We start from the raw sequence: 23,896 nt of genomic DNA, 5'->3' as shown, positions 1-23,896 counted from the left end.
GAGTAAGATCGCCATTTAATCAATTATTTATATTCAAGTGTTAAAAGTAGTGCACGAAAGATTCAGCATGGAACATCACTATTGTCACCACAACACCTTTAAAACCACCACAACAACCATGACAACTTCTAAAACAATAACTAGCACCGCAGTCATCACCCTCACCACCTTGAAGACCACAACAACTACCACCTTGAAGAAAGACTACTATCTTTAGGACCACTACAACCACCACCACTTGCCACAACTATTACCACATCAGCCGTCACTGCTGCTACCACCACCACCTTTAAGATCACCACAAGAATCACAACTATCACCATATAAACAACAGTCATTGCCACTACAACCAAAACTAGAACTAATGTGACAGTCGGGAGTCGAGAGCATCCCACAGAGGTCGGGGGTGCACGAGGAAAACGAGCGACGCAGCCACCTTCTTCGCTGCGGCCGCTCGGGTCTGGAGGGGACAGACGTAAGAGATTGTCACGAGGTGGAAGCGCGGACACGACGAAGGGTGAGGAGGGAGTAAAGCAGCTCGTGACTGAGGGGAGAAATACAGAGAACTCTGGATAGGCGTTATCTTCTAGGCACCGGTCGATTGTTCGTGAGATCGTACTCTCCAGAAACTATGGTTTAGTTATAAATACGACACACGAGTGAACTCGAGCAGCAGTTTAGTCGTTGTCGTATTTATAACTAAACCATAGTTTCTGGAGAGTTCGCGATCAGTCGACAGATGCCTAGAAGATAACGCCTATCCAGACTTCTCTGGATTTCTCCCCTCTCTGCTGTGGTCGCTCTCTCTCCTCTCCTCTCCTCTCCTCTCCTCTCTCCTCTCTACGCCACAGCACATGACACAGGAAGCAGACGCGCGCGCAACCCGCGCCGAACCACGACCGACCCCGCAACCCCCCCACCGGTAGAGAGATCGCATCCCAACTCTGTCACAATATCAACACTAATCACTACCACCTCTAAGACCACAGCAATCAACAGCAACGTCACTTTTAACAACCACCACATTAACATTACTACTATCTCTAAGACCATCATCATCACTACCCCACCACCACCACAAAAATTACCGCTATTCACCATCTCCCCTCTTTTTTCAGCATTGACTAATCTTCAAATAAGTACAAATAAGACTGAAACTTAAATGACTGGCATGATTGTTGATTGGTGGGAAAGAGATACATTACCTATGACACAGTTCACTTTCTCACAATCCAGTCTTGGTTTGGAGGTTCCAGTGCCATTCAGACTGTGAGTGGCCAGCATGTCTCTCCCAAACATGGCTACCAGCAGGATGTTGGTGTATTTCTTGTACTCCCTACACATTAGCATTTGGAGTCGAAGTTGTGGGGATATATTCAGCATATGTTCAATAGCTTCATATCTCGAGGTTATTTTTTCTTTTGGTGCATATAGAGTTGGTCTCACAGATTTTACATCTAATGGTTGTCCTGAACTATACATTTGTTGTTCGCTGTTCTGATGTAATGGATCTTTTCTTGAAAACTCAGGAGAGTCCAGTTCCATAATTTCGGGCAGATTTTCATGAGATTTGTCACTGAGTATAGAATTATCCTGTCTATCCTCATTTCTCTTCTCCATCAGCGTCCTCCATGGTTTGAAACTGATCATGTGATTGTGTTTGTCAGTCTCTGAAGTGGACGGACTGCGTACAGTTCTGCTAGAACTTGCGGCCTTCCACTGTTTACTGCCATTGTTAAATAAGGACACCGTCACTTCTTCAGATCTTGATTCGTCATGTGTCCTGACACCTGATCCTGCTAATACAGCAAATTGAACTGATATCATTCAAGCAATTCTTGTCAGAAATGACAGCAGTGTAGTGATTTGCATTTACATATACTAAGGTTGTGCAAGATTAACACTGTGTTAATGTCAGAGGAGAAGTTTTCAAAATCAAATAAGGTATTCACACTATTACTATACATACACAGACACAAACATTCTTTATATGTTACTGTTTTCAAAATGTTTTTGCTAGCTAATACTAGATTTCTTTGCTCGAAAAAAAAAAAATGCTACTTATCTTAACATTATTGCCCATTTGAATACAGTGTTTATAGATAATAGATATTCAAATTCCATGATAAATATAGCCACTGTACTCCATTTTGCTTGTAATCATGTTAATTCTGTTTCAACTATGAGTAAAGCTGTTTGTATACGACCAAATTTTTCTTCCAGTTCAATACAGTAAAATCCCTCATAACCGGCAATACCAAAACAACAGCAAAAAAAAAAACTGCCACATTGCCATTGTCTGGGCCATAAGTTTTGCCACATTAGGAAGTTTGCACGAACTTTCGTTTTCAGTGAATATTCGAACCTAAAATTAGTGTTCAGACTACCATTGTTGCCACATTAGAAGTTCGCACAAGCTTCCATTTTCAGTGAATATTCGAACCTAACTTTAGTGTATTATTTGTGTTGTGTGATGTGTTTTAATAAGGAAAATCCACACAGTTTTTATGTTTATTTAGTTATGTTCAGGCAGTCAGTTTTGCCACATTAGGAAGTACGCATGAGCTTTAATTTTCAGTTAATATTCTAACCTAGAATTATTAGTGTATTATTTGTGTTGTGCGAGTGATGTGTTTTAATAAGGAAAATCCATACAGTTTTTATGTTTATTCAGTTATGTATTCAGTTATGAGCAAGTGATAGAGAAATAAGCTTCACATGGCTGCAGTTTCAACATTTGGCACCATGAAATACGAACTTTTTTTGTATATACCGGTATTTATTCAATTATCTGGCAAAATCTCGTATCCAGAACTAGTCTGGTCCCATTGGTGCTGGTTAAGAGAGATTCTATTGTACTTCACAAGAAAACTTGACAAAGACTGATCATTATTGAAAAATATTTGTCAAAGACTGTTTCATATTGCTAAAGATTTGACATAATTTTAAAACATGTGCTTCAAGTTCATTGTAACCTATGTAGGCCTACCTACCAATATTACAATATAAATATCTAAATCCTTTGAATTAAACTGACTTGCAAACAACTTTTGTTGGCTAGGACACCATGTTTTTATAGTTATTGGCGCTATAATATTTTCGAATTCCATGGGTCAATTCCTTCAAAGAATTGTCAAGTATTTGATAGATTGGAACATGTTATTTTCTTTCAAGACAGTCAAAGCTTCCTTTAAAGTATGGTATTGTAAGTGATATGACTTCGGAAATTGACAAGTCTTGAAAAGTCTTGTGAAGTGTTGGATCTGAGGAAAATTTGATTGTGTACAAGAAGCTTTAAGCAAAAGAAGTGACTCCTGACAAATAGTCCAGCCAATAGCAACTGAATTAGTCTCTTGCCTTTTCGGCACCATAAGCTAAGACAGTGTTGCCACATAGATCCTTAGTTAATTTGTCATCATAATATAAACACTACTTCTGTGCTAAACAGTAATAAATACAAAGTCTCTGCCAGGGAAGAACAGAAGATGAAGATGAAGACTTTATTGACATTTTGTGGAAGTCTAACAAAGCACATGTCCATTTCAGTGGTAGTCACTTAAACAGACGTCCTTTTCAAGAAATAAATGGCAGACTAATTGATGATCTCACATTCTAATCGCCTGTTCCTCTGTTGAGCCCTGTATTTGAATGGCAAGAGGAAATATATATTTTTTCGATTAAAAAAATTTGGAGAATATTTTAACAACTGTCCCTTTAATTAAAAAGTACATATGTCATATAACATAAAAAGTGAACGTATGGGAAGAAAACAGATAAGAGTGGCTTAAGTACAAGTGTAATGAAGTCAAGTGTCACGAGTAATAGTTAATTATACAACGAGCCTATAATGGTAGTAATTAAGACGCGAGTATGTTTATGAAATCAGCGCGAGTTTTATAATTTTCATACGAGCGTCTTAATTACCATTACAGGCAAGTTTCATACGACTTTTTATGCTCGACCATATTTCTAACTTGAAATTATTCATAAGTATTCATATTATTCTTACCTGACTGGGGAGCGGAACTGACCTTGTGCAATGTCTCTTAAATTGTGAGATGTGCGCAGACGCGAAAGTATTGACTTTTTCCGGGGAACAAATGTCAATGACCTTGAAATAATCTAGAGAGTAAAATGAACATTAATCTTGATATAACCTGGAAATTGATTTAGACATTGAAAAACGAGATGACAAATTGAATTTATTTGAATATTATTTACAATTAACGCTAATTATTATAGTAACAGAACATAACCTTCTGCGACAGTATTGGATTTCCAGCCTCCGTGACGTTTCGCTGGTTGTCTTTCGATTGCATATTCGAGAATAATCGATACTTGCACTTTCATATTGCTACAATGGTGCTTTCTGATTAGTGGAAAACCTGAACTTTAATGAATAGGTGTACTTTAATGAGGTCCATTAAAGGGCTGCTACCAGGTGTATAATTACTACATTCTGGCATGGTCGAGCATAAAAATTTAAGTAATTCAGGAAGTGAATTAATTAGCTTAGGGGGAAGGAAGGTCAATGCCAAGAGGGGAAGTGAAAGTGTTTCTGTGAGTGCAAGAGCTGAAATTGGGAGAAGTGAAGAGAAGAAAAAAGAAGACGAGTTTATAACAGAAATGGGTGAAGTGGATGTGTCTGGTCCAGAGACGATTATGGATATAATATGTAAAATAAGTAATAAATTAGAGGAGTATAATAGGAAGTTAAGTGAGATGTTAGAGATGATGAAAATAGACGAGGAGTATGGTGGAGGAGGCTAGCTAGGATAGTGAAGTATAATATGTAGAAAATTAGTGAGATCTGAAAATGGAATGTACACAAGAAACAGACATAATAACGAACATACTGGACAATCTGTTGTATCTGTATTATTAAATATCATAAAATTTTTGTTTATTGCAACACAATGACGCAATATTTTCAGTTTTAGTTAGGCAAAATTTGAAACACTGCACTTGTAATAATATGTTGAATTCTAATTCGAACACAGTGAGCAATTACATGAACATATATGTGATATAAGTATCTTGCATAACCTTAATACTGCCATACTTGATTGCTTTATATTTTAAAAGTATTAGATATAAACATGCAACTAATAACTTATATAAGTGCATAAAAACTACTGAATTAAATAAAAATTAACACGTATAGTGAAGAGTAATGATAAAAGTTGAACCATTGAACTTCACACTCTCACGATATATTTTCTATCATAGTAACTGTCACACAGCAAAATCCCGAAATTTGTTCGGTCTTAAGAGAGTATGGAGTTTTATGATTCTTATTATTAAATAAACTATATTAGCAGAAAGTGAAGTCATATAAATAAAAATAATAACACACAAATAACTTACCTGAATGCAACTAGTAGCTTCAGGATGTTTTCTGTTTCAATTTATATTTCAATCAAGCTTTCTTCTAAGTAATGAAACATGTAACATTTCACGAAAAATAACGGATAAAAAATAAATGCTTTGAACATAATGGTGCTTTAAGAATATTTCAAGTGTTAAAAAAAACTTCTCAATCAAATATGGCATTTAAATGTATGCAATGCAAATCAGCATAATATATTATATTTATTTACAAATAATCATACATTTACACAAGACAAGAGGCAGTACAAAAAATGAAAAGCTGCAACATGGCTACAAGTTTGATATTAAAAAATTCGACATTATTGGGAATTTCGCTTCAATATACAAAGTTACTACTGTAGACATACAAGTGGTGCAAGAAAAGATGCTAGACAAAACAGGGTACAAATTTTGAAATTAACTTAATTTTGTTTTTACATAGTTTTATTGTATTTCTACTATCTAGGCTGCAGTATATTATACTGATGTCTAATGAATTAACTTATTTGTAACTGCAACAGTATTTGGTTTAATCCATGTAATTTACATTGAAAACGATGGTGGGCAAAAGCGATAGTTGTACTTATAATTTTATTTGATTTTAAAATGTGTTGGGCGTCATAAATGCCATTTTCATATCTTAAATTAAAAACAATAAATTTAGAAAACTTAAAATTCATAATTAATATTTGAGGAGAAAAATTCGCTCCGGTGCTGGGATTCGAACCCGGGTCCTTGGTTCTACGTACCAAGCGCTCTGACCACTGACCTACGCCGTATTCAATCCACAGCACCGGATCGAATCCTCCTCCTTCAATGTATCCCTTTTGTGGCCTGACTCCAAGTTAGGCATATATGTTCACGTACATGTTCAATGTCAACTGCCATTATACTAGGAGCGCATTCAGCTGAGATATTATTCTGTAGGACAAATTAATAAATCTATAATATTCTCATAGCTGCAGTGCATATATTTGTACAGATTACTGTGCACGTAACGTGGAATCCCTGCCAAACAAGTCACTCAGCTGAGTGCGCTCCTAGTATAATGGCAGTTGACATTGGACATACTCGTATACGTCAACATATATGCCTAACTTGAAATCAGGCCACAAAAGAGAAACATTGAAGGAGGAGGATTCGGTCCGGTGCTGTGGATTGAAGCCGGCATAGCTCAGTGGTCAGAGCACTTGGTACGTAGAACCAAGGACCCGGGTTCGATTCCCGGCGCCGGAGCGAATTTTTCTCCTCAAATATTAATTGTCAATATTACAGATATTATTTTGTAGGACAAATTAATAAATATATAATATTAAAATCCATAGCCATGTGTTGTTAGCATGCACCAGATTGTAACAAAATTGAACAAATTCGAAGAAAAAGAGGAGTTTCATAACCAATTTACAGATTATTTATTATCAAGTAGAAATCATTTTGTATATGTAAAACAATGACAGTTTAGTGTCACAGTACACCACTAAAGGTATAAATCATAATACTATGCAAGGGCACCTCTTGTCATGTAAATACGAATTGATTCTTATCTTGTTTATTTTCAATTTAATGTACAGCTTAATGGCATTCATTATTGAAATTTAATGAGTTTGAAAAAAATACTGATTTTTAGTTTTTCTATTAAAAGCAGTCTAATTCTTTCTCTGTCAGAAAATTATATCAATTTACTTGTTCTACCTTTTTAAGGTCCTCATCGGATATTTTTAAAAGGCTTGCATTTTTTATTGGAAAATCAAGTACCCTTGTTTTCTCAGCTTTTTATTTTTCACCATTTTGTTCTATATACGTAAAATGTTCCTTCGACTCAGAGCTTGTCTTAATCAGTTGAACATTTCTCAGCATGTTATAAAAAGTGTAAGAATTAAAATTTGCTCTAGGTTTCATGCCCATTGAATTTTAGTATAAATTTTGATAGGCTGAATTACGATAATAATGAAATAATATATATATATATATATATATATATATATCTGTGTGTGTATGTATATATGTGTGTGTGTCTAAATACATATTAATACAAAATACAGAATATAAAACAATAGAAATAGAAAAAAAATAATAATACATAAGTATAAAAAAGAGGATACAATAATGTTAATAAATTTGGGGATGGAATAAGCAGTGCTCATGTTCAGTCACAGTTCAGATATATTTTTAATATAAGAGGAATATAGAAATAAAATAAAATATAAACTGAAATAAAGTAACAGCTACAATGAAATCACGTAATATTAAGCATAGAGAAGAATAATATCGTATGTCAATCCATAAGACATTTATGAAAAAATAAATAAACAAATATGTAAGTAGAAAAAAATATATATGAAACTTAAAAATTTTTGGACAGTAAAATGTACAAACGATTTTAAAACCGAGAGCAATATTTGTTTATACACATGCGAGATATATTTGTGCAAAATTTAAGCTCAGTCACATCAAAACTATTATGCAAAGAATTTTTTATACCGACTGATAATTAAAAGGTAATAAATGCTAATAAATTGAGAACTAATAGACCACATAGTCCAAATTTGGTACAGTATGTAGTAATAAGTGCATAAACATGTGGTAAAAATTTCATAATGATACCTAACTTAAAAACTCTAGAAGTTGAAAAATTCTGTCATGACTACTGTTAATACATTAATATGAATTACCGTACGCAATTTTCTATGACAGTACAAATTTTCAGGTTAACTATGAACAGTTGCTTTTATTAACTCGATTTTCAGCTTTTCATCGACCAATCACATTATGGAATCACTGTATTCAGTTATTGTATAAAATATTGTTCAAACTGAAACATAATTCCAAATAAATCTATTGTTGTCAGAAACAGTTAATTAGTTTTGGAAAATATTTATATTTCTACAGAGCTGTATAATCCTAGCTTCAATAACTCTGTAATACAAACTGCCTCACAGCTTTATACAGTGCGTAAAATTAAAATGGTTGTGAATAAGAAAGTTGCATGCAATTATACCGATTTATGTCAGTCACAAATCTCAATTAAATAATTATTAGTTGAATATCAAAGATAATTTCATCATAAGTCCCATAAATCGACATATTAGTAAAACCTGGATTTTGTTTATAATCATTGCCAAGAACATATGATTTTCAAAAGTTGCCCATTGAGAATGAAATTGTTCTGTATTAAAGTACAAATAGTTGGACAATATTTTAACATGACTATCAAGCCATTTACGTAAAGGTTAATTTTTGGGCCTACAAAATTATCTGTTATGGTTACCATCGGTTATTTACGGAAAAAATTCGCTTCGGTGTCGAGGATCGAACCTGGGACCCCCAGTTTACGTAGATCATTCGCCCAACAGTGCATATACACTGTGGAGTCCTGGCCACCAAGTCACTCAATTGAGTGCACTTCTTGTGTATGACTGTTAATATAATATATGTGTAAATATATATGTCGAGCATGGAGTAAGGCCACGGCGTAGCTCAGTGGTTAGAGCGTCCAGTGCGTAGGACTGGGGGTCCTGAGTTCGATCCTCGCCACCGGAGCGAATTTTTCTCCATAAATAACCAATATTAAGCCATTGCTAAGTAATAACTAGGGCCAAGGAGTACATGCATTTGCATATATTTTTCCATTGGCTGTAATTAATCATATCTGTATATTTTGGCATTTTTTAATAAATGCATAAAATTTCATGATGTTTGTATTATTGTGGAACATTTTCGCATTTTAAGCTCATTAAAACTGATTTTATGTTGCATAAAAATGCATAGTTTGGATTTTTTAAATAAAAGCTCGTATTCTATTTTTGAAAAACTGGTATTGAATGAAATTATTATAATTATTTTTACCAGAAAAGTATTGAAAGTTTTGCGGCACACCTAGCGAATCTCATGGCATAGTAGTGTGCCTAAAGCATTATAACATTATTGGAAAGGGTAGGGATATCTTTAAGAGTGACGTTGCAAATGTTTGAAGAAACAAATCCAACCTAAATTCCGTCCCTGGCAGTGTAGGGAAAACGCTTAAGGAGAAAATAAGTTACATGGTATCAAAAATCCTGGATACGAACAAGTTTGCAGAATTAGAGATATTTTAAACGAAAAATCCTCCATTCATTCCAGTGAATTATCTTTTACCATGGAACAGTTAACAGCATTTAAGTATGCCCAGTAATGTCTTGCGACATTGAGGGAAGCTTTTCAATAGAGGCCTACAAATCAATCTTCAGAGAAATAGACACTATCTCTATTGAAAACCTATGTCATATAATTATCGTGAACTGTAATCCATCGCTTCTTTTGGACAACAATTCACATGGGCTATTCCATCTCAAATCAACCGAAATATAGAGAAAATTGACCTTGCAATTTTTAAATACAATGAAACTTTTTCTGTCCGTAGACAACTGTGATACAATGCTTTGTGCAAAGTTTGAGGCATTAGAACTTATTAGTGTTTAAATTAATAATATTTAAATTTATCGTATTTTCATAAAATTAGCAACTTTAAACTGTTGTGGCTCCGAAACCCTTTCACCCAATGATCAAAATCATGGTTTATTTTGATGCTGAGAAGTTAAAGTTTATATTGAAATGTAAACAGTTTTTCTTACTTTTTATGGAACTGGAGAAATTTAGATTTTTCTTCATTAAGACGCCTTTGGCCATGAAAAAAAAATTTTTTTAAATATATGGTTAGATTCCGCATTGAAAATACAAATAAACACATATTTTTTACTGGTGGGACGTTGATAAGAAAGTATTGAAAATATCAAATAAAGAAAATAAATAGTACGCGCATCAACTAACCAGTTGACTGTGAGGCGGGAGCTAGCCTAGGCAAGCAAGGCCAGGAGACATAAACACGTGATGTGTCGTCTAGCAGTCATGGCTGTGCTAGCTTTATCACAGGTTTTCATAAACACAGGAGTAAAATGACGCCCAACGCTCGCTTATCTTCAGCTCTCGGCCAGTGCTTGCGGTACTGCACCGTTCAAGTCTAGGCGTGTGAAAATAATCTATTTAATACCCTTGAAACTTATTGCCGAGCCACTAAGCAAACAATGCCGAATCCCTCTTAATAATGCAAGGTTTTTTCTCAGTATTTTTTTACATTTTTACAAATGGCCAAAAAGCCTAAAAGCAAGTAAAATCATATTATCTGTCTCTCTGCGTGCAATAAAAATAAGGATTACTTCTTAACATAACCTACCAAATGTCAGCTTCAAAATAAGCTCTGGTTCAATGTTCTGCAGTAAATGGTTCCAGAGTTCTGAGCACTGAAAAAAGGCTTGTTTTTATAAAGTATGCTAAATTTGTCGCTCAATAATACGAAAACCGTTTGACTTTCGATAGTATATTTTTGAAAATGCACTCCCCTCAGCACCTTGTATAAGTAGGGAAAAATTAGAGTATAAAAAAATGCGAGGTTTTTTACTGGTCGATTTCATATGGAATAGCCCATATACTTTAACTTTTCAACAACAAATGTAAGTTTAATCTCATCTAGTTTGACCTGTAATATTATTACATTAATTTTATTGCTTATTATTATTATTATTATTATTTATTAATATATCAAAAAATATAAAATTTTACTAGTGCATATTTATTTGCATATTTTACAGTTTTTAAAGACATACGTGCATGTATATTTAGAAGGTTTTTTAGGGCATGAACTTCCTGGCCCTACTAATAACAAATGTGCTGGAATATGCTGTGTCAGATTATTAATAAAATGGAATTCTTAGTTAGGAAATGGATGTAAATATTGTGTTCCTATTCATCTCACTGAATTTAAAGGACAGTAACATTAGAATAGAGCATAATAAAACTCTGAATATCATTGTGTGTAAGTTTAATTCGAAATCCCTAATTCTACTTTCTTCTTTACATGATAACTCTCCTGCATCTCTGGAAAGCAATTGCTTATGCAAAGCCATCATATTAACAACAATCTTGAGTCTTAATTGTATGCATTGTTGTACTGTGTTAGTCAAAATCAGTCAGAAGTAGGTTTGTTTAAGATAAATTAACACATACGATGTAAGAGTAATGGAACGGAGAAAAATTCTCTCCAGCGCCGGGATTTGAACCCGGGTTTTCAGCTCTACGTGCTGATGCTTTATCCACTAAGCCACACCGGATACCACCCCAGCGTCGGACAGAATCGTCTCAGATTAAGCTCCAACTCTTGGGTTCCCTCTAGTGGCTGCCCTCTGCACTACGTCATAGATGTCTATGAACGTAGGACCGAAGTCCACACATGTGCTGAGGTGCACGGCGCTTATTCCGTCGGATCCCGGCCAACTAGTCACTCATAACGAGTGCACCTCAGCACATGTGTGGACTTCGGTCCTACGTTCATAGACATCTATGACGTAGTGCAGAGGGCGGCCACTAGAGGGAACCCAAGAGTTGGAGCTTAATCTGAGACGATTCTGTCCGACGCCGGGGTGGTATCCGGTGTGGCTTAGTGGATAAAGCATCAGCACGTAGAGCTGAAAACCCGGGTTCAAATCCCGGCGCCGGAGAGAATTTTTCTCCGTTCCATTACTCTTTCATCGTATGATGACGCAGAATATCTGCATGGAAATATCAAATGTACTTCGGTACATTAAAATAATATATATAATAATATATAAATTACAACAGCTAAGCAATATAGATTTTTACTGACAGTAAGGCACTGTTATATCTGATTTATTTACCTTGATCAGTCATTGATGAATTAAGAAGAATGCTGCCCAGTGAAGGAGTGTCTCTCATTGAAGGTGGTACTGCTTCATCTGAAAAACATCGGGCTATAGTGAGTTATAAAGCTCAAGTTGTTAGAATTAATACTAAGAATAAAAATGTCGATTAATTAGTTTCTAATTTAAAGATTTTACCAGCAGTTGCTAGTCAAGCAGTGAAAAATGTTACATTTCTGAAATGGTACCACTTGTGAGTAGGGTTACCATATGTCACCATTTTTCCGGACATGTTCTCATTTTCAAAAGTTAAATTCGCAGGTGCTCGTGTAAAGGGGGTTAAGTCAAATTGTAAGGTATGTAAACTTCTCTCCTTCGGTACTGAACAAAACCCCTTTGTCACAAAATACGGAGTACAGTAACTGCATCATGGATGGAAGGATGATTTAACCCCTTTAACTTACTTACTTACTTACTTACAAATGGCTTTTAAGGAACCCGAAGGTTCATTGCCGCCCTCACATAAGCCCGCCATCGGTCCCTATCCTGAGCAAGATTAATCCATTCTCTATCATCACACCCCACCTCCCTCAAATCCATTTTAATATTATCCTCCTATCTACGTCTCGGCCTCCCTAAAGGTCTTTTTCCCTCCGGTCTCCCAACTAACACTCTATATGCATTTCTGGATTCGCCCATACGTGCTACATGCCCTGCCCATCTCAAACGTCTGGATTTTAAGTTCCTAATTATGTTAGGTGAAGAATACAATGCGTGCAGTTCTGTGTTGTGTAACTTTCTCCATTCTCCTGTAGATTCATCCTGCTTAGCCCCAAATATTTTCCTAAGCACCTTATTATCAAACGCCCTTAACTTATGTTCCTCTCTCAGAGTAAGAGTCCAAGTTTCACAACCATACAGAAGAACCGGTAATATAACTGTTTTATAAATTCTAACTTTCAGATTTTTGGACAGCAGACTGGATGATAAGAGCTTCTCAACCGAATAATAACACGCATTTCCCATATTTATTCTGCGTTTAATTTCCTCCCGAGTGTCATTTATATTTGTTACTGTTGCTCCAAGGTATTTGAATTTTTCCACCTCTTCGAAGGATAAATCTCCAATTTTTATATTTCCATTTCGTACAATATTCTGATCACGAGACATAATCATATACAACACAAGAAAAAAGTAATTGTGGAGGTTGAAATCTGTACTTATCCCAGTTTAGCGACATCATACTTAACCCCCTTTACACGAGCACCCACAAATTACTGTTCAGGGGTCCCTATAACCACGGCATGGCACATCCTCAGGTTGCCTCCAGATATGGAGGGTAGCTGCGCATATATTGAATAAGACGTCATAGTTAGCCAATAAGTGATGGTCCTCCAGCTTGAGGGTTGTGCGAAGAGCTAACAACCCATCACTGTAAAGAAGAGCTTGTTACGAAACCCCAATATAAGCCTCAGAATGGGACCGATTCTTTGGCGCGACTACAGCAAAGACCTTTGGGGAGACCGAGATATAGATGGGAGGATATTGTAGAATCCCTTTTTAATGAATCTCTGAAAGATTACTTTTTTTTTTTTCCTTAAATAGAGATTTTCCTTAAAAGGAGGTTTACATAAAATGGGAAGAAGAGGCTAAAATAACTAGTATCTAACACGTGTGTTGTATACAAAACATTATAATCATTTAATTAGGCCTAGAATTATAAATAAATAAATTCTTTGAACAGTGAAGTCCATTTGTGTACTTTTTATTTATTTATGCTCGATCATGCCGAAATGTACTAATTATACATCTGGTAGCAGTCCTTTAATGCATGTCATTAAAGTACACCTACTCATTAAAGTACAGGTCTTCAGCCAATGATAACTCAGCTTACATGTGTTCAGCCAATGACAAGTCAGCTTTGTACCGTTATAAAACCGCAAGTATCGATTATTCTCGGATATGCAATCGAAAGAGAATTAGTGAAAAGTCACGGAGGCTGGAAATCCAATACTGTCGCAGAAGGTTATGTTCTGTTACTATAATAATTAGCGTTAATTGTAAATAACATTCAAATAAATTCAATTTGTCATCTCGTTTTTCAATGTCGAATTCAATAATCATGGTTATAATATTATAATATTATCAAGTTTAACGGGACTACATCAAGGTCAATGACATTATTGTTCCTCGGAAAAAATCAATACTTTCGCGTCTGCGCACATCTCACAATTCACGACCTAGAACAAGGTCACTTATCTTGTCAGTTACAAATAAAATGTATACATCTGAATATTGGTAATTTCAAGTTAGAAATATGGTCGAGCATAAAAAGTCGTATGAAACTCGCCTATAATGGTAATTAAGAAGCTCGTATGAAAATTATGAAATGAGCGCAAGCAAGTTTCATAAATATCCATACTCGATTCTTAATTACTATCATTATAGGCTCGTTGCATAATGTACTATTCTATATGCATACTCAGATTATAATAATTTAGGAATTGGTATCAAACATACAGCATATTAAACATCTGACTCATCAACCCAAGCGGAAATCGAATCCGCGCCCGAATGCAACTCCGGAACGGGAGTCAAGTGCCTCTGCCAGCTGAGCTACGCTGGTGGACAGGTCTGAACCTCACAAGTGATGCTAACATGGCACTACTTGTGAGTTAAAACTCGTTATTTTTGCCTTTCCTCCCTAAGGGGAAAAAAATCCATCAGAAATTTATTAAAAAGTGGTTCTGCTGTATTCCAGGGGTAAATTAGATGCAAAATAAACATCCTTTCCCTAGTTGTATGAATCAGGCACTGTCCGAAGTGGACTTAGACAAATTCACACTACAGGAGATCGGTCATTTCTTGTGTCTAAGGTTGTACATTATTTCGTAAATGAAAATTTAAGATTTCCTCTCTCCTAGTCACCTTAAAGGTACGGTCACACGTCGCTACTTTTACAGCGATGCAGTACAAAAAACTGCGCAACTCTCGTACTGCGACGTGTGAACAACGGTGCAACCCGAAAAGTAGCGGCTGCCGAACCTGCTGCCCGCTACTTTTCCATGCTGCGCGCAACTTAAAAGTAGCGACATGTGAACAGGGTTCTCAGGGTTGCAGCCGCAGCATTTTTGATATTGGTTTCGTTGAAAATTTTGCTGTGGTTGCGACCAGTGTTGCCACCAAATGTGCCAATGATACTTTTATTGTTTGGATGTATTTTAATGTTAGATGTGTTGAAAATAAATTATTTGTAACAGTTATTAAATGCACAACACAGTCTGAGCATATTTGCTGACGATATAATTCACTTTTTTAATTTTCTGTAGCGTAGTTTCAAACAGAAGGGTTGCCAACATTGATTACGTGAACATGCTGTTGGTTATCATTTAAGTATATAGGCATTTTTAAAAGCTTTATAGTAAAAAAATGCCAATTTCTAAATACTAATTAGGACAGAAAAGCAAATAATAGATAAGTAAGCTTTCGCATAAGTTTATTAATAATGCGAACATAACCACAAAATGTATATGGAGAAGTCAACACGGAGATGGAAACCTGCAGCATGACTGCGGCTGCAAAAGTAGCGCCTTGTGTGTGAACAGACTCGCAACCTCCAGTTGCAACTTTTGCAGCACTCGGGTTGCGCAGCACGAAAAGTAGCATGCAGCACGCTACTTTTGGCTTATGTGTGAACACGACATGCAACTTTTGCAGCTGCAGTACAAAAGTTGCGCTGCAAAAGTAGCGACGTGTGACCGTACCTTAAGTTAAACTTGCTAAGTTTTATACTATTTCCATATATTTACAGTTTCTGACAGGAACAAAAAAAACTCTATATAATATTTTGAAAATTTACGAAAACCTTACCATTACATGTTGACACCATTACGAGAGGCAATAGGCATGCAGTGTGAAGGAGAAGATTATTTTCCTTTCATTGCGTCTACCATAATGTCTTCTGGATCCTTATAGCTTTCCATACGCAAATGTCCGAACATTTGAACTTACTACTAGAAGCCCTTGTTGCCACCCTCTTCAACATTTGTGCTGCCATAAGACCACTGCCCGTGCCTAAAGAGCCTCCTCCAGCTGTTGCCAAAACTGGAGAAGGGTTTCCATAGCCATTGTTGAATTCACGCTGATCAGCCTCTGACGAGTTTTCATCCAGAGTTGATGACTGGTTTGTTGCGTAGTCATCAAATTGCTCTGGTACGTCTGGTGCTTCCTCTTTCACTCGGACTTCGTCTAGGAAGACTGTCTGTATGTATGAAACAAAATTATACTGTATTGTATCTTTCCATAGAAAGAATAAATAAGATTATGCTCGACCATGCCGAAATGTAGTAATTATACACCTGGTAGCAGTCCTTTAATGCATGTCATTAAAGTACACCTACTCATTAAAGGTCAGGTCTTTCAGCCAATGACGACTTAGGTTACAACTGTTCAGCCAATGACAGGTCAGCTTTCTACAGTTATAAAACCGCAAGTATCGATTATTCTCGGATATGCAATCGAAAGAGAATTAGCAAAAAGTCACGGAGGCTGGAAATCCAATACTGTCACAGAAGGTTATGTTCTGTTACTATAATAATTAGCGTTAATTGTAAATGATATTCAAATAAATTCAATTTGTCATCTCGTTTTTCAATGTCTAATTTTATTTCAATGTTATCCCTGTAGGTTCTTATGGCCTAGCAAGGTCAATGTGCACATCTGTTCCTCGGTAAAAATCAATACTTTCGCGTCTGCGCACATCTCACAACATACGGGACATTGGTCAAGGTCAGATACAAAGAAAATTAATAATATCAAGTTAGAAATATGGTCGAGCATAAAAAGTCGTATGAAACTCGTCTATAATGGTAATTAAGAAGCTCGTATGAAAATTATGAAACTCGCTTGCGCTCGTTTCATAAATATCCATACTCGCTTCTTAATTACCTTCATTATAGGCTAATTGCATAATGTACTATTAAGCCACACTTTACGAACGTAAAAGGTTTTCTTTCATCTGCCTTTCAGACTTCATAAATTATTATTTTTAAAAATATTCATTATTATGATATGATATGATTTATTGTCATTAAGCAAAGACATCCCAAGTGGTTGGTGGCCTTTCACATTTCTGTATTGAGGGACTTACCATCACTCTTTACTCTTTGTAGCATTCTCCTAATTCCATCAGAAGGAAGATCAACTATCCTTTCCCAGTTAATGATAGGAGAGTGTTTCAGTTCAAGGAAATAGTCTTATGAATGATGTTACGTCAGTGACTTCAATTCAATTCAATTCAATTCAATTTATTTGGCCATTAGACATACAGTTTTAGGCTTCGTCAGAAAACATTGAAAAAACATATAAATACATTTAAAAAAACACTAATAATAGAAACAGTAAAATTTAAGTAATACAATGAAAACATGAAATAATTTGAAACTTTTAAATTGAAGAAAACTAACTAAATTGCAATTAAAACTTATTTATTAAAATACAATTTCATACAAATTTGTGTTGAATAACTCAGCAACAGAATAATAATTGTAACTAATCTAAATAACTTTATTTATTAAAAAACAATTTCGTGTGAATCTATGTTAAAAAACTCATCTACAGCGTAGAAAGGATTAATTAAAAGCCAATTATAAAATCTAGCTTTGAAACTATTGGTTGGTAACTTATAATATTGACTGGGAAGCTTATTATATAATTTCATCCCCATGACAGAAAAATTTGTACTAGTTTTATGTAATCTACAGTATGGAATATTAATTTGTTCACTATTTCTAATTTCATGATCATGTATATTGGCTATTAATGAGTAATTGTCTATATTTTGTCGAGTGTAAAGGACTACGTCGTGTATATATATATATATATATATATATATATATTTATGACAGTTAATATCTGTGATTGTTTGAAAAGAGGTCGACAATGTTCAAGATAGTTTGATTGACATAGAATTCTAATGGCTTTCTTTTGCAAAATCAAGACGCTCCCAATTTTGCTACCATTTTCCCAGAAAATTAAGGCATACCTAATTAACGATTGAAAGAACGAAAAGTAGGCACATCTTAAATAATTATGAGAAACACAAGTCACTAATTTCTTTAATAAATATATAACTCTTGATAATTTTGTGCATATATATTCGATATGTTTTTCCCATGTTAAACTGGAGTCTATAAAAAGTCCTAGAAATTTGGTATAGTAAACTGACTGAACTAGTTCCCAATGAACATGACATTTTTATTTTTTATTTTTTAAATAATTGAATGATATAGCTTCAAACAATAAAGTGCACCAAACACATGTCTTATTTTGGTTATGTCAGTGATGATGCTTATGTATTATATATATTTGGAATGTGTTATTACTAATTTTTTATAATTTCCTAATGGAATTTTGTTTGTTAGACAATTTACCTGTTAGAATAATATAATATTTCAGGTATTATACAGGGTGATTCACGAAGAAAGATAAAAAATTTAGTATACGATATCTTAGGCCATTTTGAGTGAAAAAGTTCATATGAACATAGGTCCATTTTCGAATGATGGCGGAGCTAGATGCATTTTTTTGGTAAAACGTCTCGCCCCAACGTGAATCAGACGTTACCATATGTTGCTGACATGAGATGTGAGACAAGGTCATGGATCGCAATGAATGACGTAACATTGGAGTCTCCATTGTGAGCGATGTGGATAAGATAAGTTCATTCACGTCACAAACCGGGTGATGGGGCATTACAAATGTCCAATCGCCTGCCCTTGCCTGATGTAATGACACAGAACCTGCGCATAACACAAATACACTATCGCTTATCAATTCACAGTAGTTCAGTCAGTTATCTACAGTACAGTAGTTATACAGGTACAGTTATCGGAAGTGTTAAGTTGTATTTTTCAAGCTGCCTTATACATTTTCGACTGCAAAATATGGCTATATTGTGTATGTTTATGGTTTGTGCGATGGAAGTTCCTTGTGTGCCATCGCTGAATATGAACGATGCTTTCTGAACAGAAGGGTACCATATCGAAGAATATTTACTGTCTATGGGGTTTAATGAAAGACTTGGTATACCAAAGGAAGTTGGAAACGAGAGAGGCACTAATCGGCCGTATCTTGGATGCTGCACGCCGCATAAAGAACAGCCACGTGCAACTCTCCCAAGCGATGAGTGCCTGAGCGCATTGAAGCAGGAGGTACGATTGAAAATGTACGAAAACATCGACCCCGACATCTAGAATATTAGATATGAATGCATATGTGAATATAAACTTTAAATTTGTCCTTTATCCATCTCTAAATGTGAGTTAGTACAATGGAATTCCAGAAGTTTTTGTGAAATCAAAGAGCCATATCTCTGTAACCATTCGAAAACGGACCTATATTCAAATGAACTTTTTGACTCAGAATGACTTCAGAATTCACATCCTAAATTTTTTACCTTTCCTCGTGAATCATTCTGTATGTACTTCATTCTTTTCTCAAATAAATTAATTTGAACTCTGGATTTCTTCAAATGTTATGTCAGTGACAATGGAATTAACCTGCTATATACCGTTATTCTCGTAATGTCTTCTGTTATATGATGCTGTTTAACATTCAAATTGAGAACACATCTCTAATGTGGATTATACATTAACTTCTAACTTAAAAGGGTTAAAGAAGCTCTACTCCTTGTCCATCATGCGCATTCATGATGTGCACATGTTGCCTACAAAAACTTTTCTCAGGAACTGACTGCAGTATAATCTCATCCCTACTCACATGATCTAGAGCGAGAGAGTTGTTGGATTCCTCTCCTCCACCCTCGTCTTCGTCTCTGTCCACTGTCATGGGTACTGCAGAGCTTCCATCTGCTTTGGCAGACTGTTGGATACACTGCAACATTGGCACAGGTCTCGCCTTCCTTCCTGCTGGTGACTTCAGTGCGGAAGATGTTTGTACTGTGGTTCCAGTCTTAGTGGCCTTGTTCTGTTGGTTACTGTTGTATTCCTCGGCCACAGCAGCATCACGATTCTGATTTGTCACTAAATTGCTAGCTTCGTTCACCTAAACAATACAAATAGGCATATTACAAAATAAATATTGCTTGTGTCCATCTTGAATCTTGCGTACACTACTTTTAACACTTATATATAAATGATTAGTTAATTGGCAAACTTACTCGTGTTAAATTACATAAGCAACTGTGGCTTACAGCAGTTTCGGTGCTTCTTCACAACATCCTCAGAGCCTACTAGATCTCGGCGTCATCTCGAACTTCGCTGCTTGTTGTGGGGGTGCGTTTGCGTGTTGAACACATTAAAGCAATAACCAGAGGACACACTACATCCACATACGCCGAACACATAACTAATGCTAACCATACGTACAATAACATACATACAGACATGGAAATCCTACACATACAACCCAAAAACTCAACACACTAGAACAATATGAAATATACACATACACTAAAACACACCCCAATCAAATTCTCAACACACAGATCAATTTCAGAACACACACACTATTTGACTCCACTTTTCAACACGCAAACGCACCCCCACAACAGGCAGCGAAGTTCGAGATGACGCCGAGATCTAGTAGGCTCTGAGGATGGTGTGAAGAAGCACCGAAACAGCTGTAAGCCACAGTTGCTTATGTAATTTAACACGAGTAAGTTTGCCAATCAACCAATCAATTACTTGTGTATTACCAGTACACTTTATTTTATTTATTTATTTATTTATTTAATCTGGTGGAGTTAAGGCCATCAGGCCTTCTCTACCACACCACCAGAATACAACTAGGCATAAACAAAAAAAAAAAAAAAAAACAAATGCAGAGAGAAGAAGCAAATAAGAAATGGAAATAAAATTACAAATATAAATACGCAAAAATGTAAGATCACAAGGGCACAAAAAGTACAAATGCAAAATATTGACTGCCTAATATATTAGTAATTAGAGAAAACGGCCAAATATCTAAAAATAAGAAACTGATTGTACCAATATCAAAAGCAACGAAACAGTAATGATTTCGAAACATTTGCAATAAGTTAGAGTTTATTGTATTGCACTCTACACAGTAAAAAGATGCGTAATAACTTTGTTTATGAATACTGTTCAAATCCGACAGTCTCTGATGTCACTTGGCAGGGTATTCCACAAGCACAATAGCATTGTAGTGAATGATGATGAATAAGATGATTTCTTTAGTCACTAAGTTAAACAAAATACATATATCTTGTTATATCTTAGAATCTAATTGCCTCAAAATTCTTTTTTCGTTCCATTATATTAAATGGTGAGGTTTGAAAGCAGTCATGGAATTACTGTCCAACGGGTTGCTGGCCCGAAGGGGTAGAATTGGTGGGGTTCCCAATTACACATTATCTTTTTTCGATGAAGTAGACATTTCACAGAACATTTCTAAATACACCAAAACAATGGGAATAATTAACACCATTATGAAACCTTCCCTAGTACAAAGGCATACTCGAATTCGCCTTTACAAGACCTTGGCGAGACCTGTTCTTTGTTACGGCAGTGAGGCATGGACAGTGAGGAAGAAAGATGAAAGCAGAATAACGGCTAATGAAATTAAATTTATGAGATATACAGCGGGATATACGAAATGGGATCACAAATGCAATGAAGATGTAATGGAAGAATTACAACTAGAACCTGTAATTAATCACGCAAAACATTATCAGAACAACTGGATAAATCATCTGCATCGCATGCATAGAGATAGAATCCCAAAAGTCATGCTCCACTATTGTCCAAATGGGAAGAGATCTCTCGGTCGTCCAAAGAAGCACTGGATTGAAAATTCAACTGTGAGATCGTAACAGGCCATTTGGCCTAATACTTGAAGGGAAGAACAAGAAGAAGAAGAAGAAGAAGATATTAAATGGTGATGAATTCATTTTGTTTTTTCATGTTGTTCCTAAAATGAAAGGCAACTAAATGAAGGAATGAATTCATATAATACTCAATAATACACATAAGTAAGAACTCCTGGAATGAGACACACTTAATCATGTTTCTTTTGTGAAAGGTGCAAAGCACCAACACAACAACAATATTATTACAAACAATTTTTTTCTCTATTCCTCAGTGGGCCTACTAGACTCTGTGACTTGCGTGGTTTTACAATCGTTGATTAAAATTCAATTGTTTTGCTTGACAGTGTAAACTAGATACTTACCCCACCACTATCCAGTTCTTGATCAAGCCTCTGGTTGATGTCCCGTAAACCCCGAACTTCTAAGATCTGTGCTGTGTGAAGTAGTTTCGCAATTCTATCTTGTTCAACTCTTACTTCTCCATGGTACATATAAACCAACAGATCTTTCAGTTCTGCCAATCCAACATCTTTTAAAATAATAATGGGATGTGGACATGGATTTTCCTGTTAATATATAAAACCATTATTGCTTTTGTTTACGTTATGTTTTACGTCAAACAGTAAATGCAGTATATTTATTTCACCTTCATTGTTCCAAGAAACGTCCCAAGAGCTTGAAGCATAGATTGAGTTTTGTTTTCAACTATTCTGGGCTTATTATGGTATGTAACGTTTTAAAGTGTGAGGAAGTATTCACACCATTACATTAGAAAATGTTCAAATTGTACAGGTGAACTTCCTTTAAGGTTATGAAGATAATAAATAATTTGGAGCAGTTATGGTCATAATCTCTTACGAACACATGCAAAGATTAATTTATCTTGTTTGGTTCACTGCTTTCCATTGCTTCCATTACTATATGATCAATTAAGGCATTCTTTGTTTATTTTAACTTGACATTTCTGAGCCTAGTGCCCTTAAAGCAGAATTCTCTATTGTATCATATGATTATAGGCGTGGATGAGATGATGACCAGCAGAGTTAAATTTTGATACACGTGAAAAATAGCAAATAAATTTTGCCCATACTGGTAGCCATCTAATTCAGGATCAAGATTTCATATGCATCATAAATCTATGATAAGGGACTCCCAACTTAATATCCTTGCAAAAAAAAAAAAAAAGCCAGACTAAGAATTTTTAAGAGAGGATGGCATTTTTTTTTAACTTTTTTCCCAATTTTGAAAAAAAAAAATATACCCAATGCAGGATTGTACTAAAACCAATATATCTAAACCGTTTTTAAAGATAGATTCAAACAGTTTTTTGCAATGTATTTGCAAAAGCATGTTCTACAAACTGTCTGTAACAGAATTTTGATATTAGTCCCTACGTTTGTAAAATAAACAATAACATTTAATAACAATTTTCTGTTTTCCTTTCTTGCAAACAAACGGACGTATTTTTAAAATGAAATCAATTAACAAAATTCTGTTACAGAGAAAAGTTTCCTAATAGTCTAAAGAATGTGTGTTCTAAATTTCTTGCATGTATCTTTAATAGTTCAGAAATTATATCCTTTTTTGTCTGGCAATGTAGCAAAAAAAATGAAGTTACTGGAAACCGATAAAAATGGGCATGTGATTTAAAAATCCATAGCGCAGGAAGTTTAAAAATTACTTCTCAACATCCGATAAGGGCACAAATACCCACAAAATGTTATGCAATGCATTCCACACACATCAAAGGGTATTTTAAAGAAAATTTTTTTTTTTTAATTTAATTTACCGGAAACAACAATAAAAGTGGGTGAGTGATTTAAAAATCCATAATGCAGGAAGTTTAAAAATGGCAACTCAACATCCGATAAGGGCACAAATACCCACAAAATGTTATGCTATGCATTCCACACATATCACAGAGTATTTTAAAGAATTTTTTTTTAATTTACTCATTTTTCATAAAAAAAATACCATCCTCTCTCCT

The 23,896-nt window shown here is 35.2% G+C and overlaps 1 protein-coding gene across 4 annotated transcripts in view; it reads right to left on the bottom strand.

The window, feature by feature from the left end:
• The window catches only part of LOC138714731 (protein abrupt-like), a 76,130-nt gene that overhangs the window by 36,459 nt on the left and 15,775 nt on the right, over positions 1-23,896 (bottom strand). The window contains exons 3-7 of one of the 4 annotated variants that reach the window (XM_069846825.1): positions 22,272-22,475; positions 19,839-20,123; positions 16,071-16,320; positions 12,078-12,155; positions 1,206-1,817 (exon numbers count right to left, since the gene is read on the bottom strand). In XM_069846825.1, coding sequence (XP_069702926.1) covers positions 1,206-1,817; positions 12,078-12,155; positions 16,071-16,320; positions 19,839-20,123; positions 22,272-22,475 — 1,429 coding nt within the window. The remainder of the gene's footprint in view (positions 1-1,205; positions 1,818-12,077; positions 12,156-16,070; positions 16,321-19,838; positions 20,124-22,271; positions 22,476-23,896) is intronic. The other 3 variants (XM_069846826.1, XM_069846827.1, XM_069846828.1) reach the window with 3 other exon arrangements.

Source organism: Periplaneta americana, chromosome 15, assembly GCF_040183065.1.
Source record: "Periplaneta americana isolate PAMFEO1 chromosome 15, P.americana_PAMFEO1_priV1, whole genome shotgun sequence".
NCBI lineage: Eukaryota > Metazoa > Arthropoda > Insecta > Blattodea > Blattidae > Periplaneta > Periplaneta americana.
The sequence above is the reverse complement of the archived record's forward strand: the minus strand, read 5'-3'. Positions and strand labels throughout refer to the sequence as shown.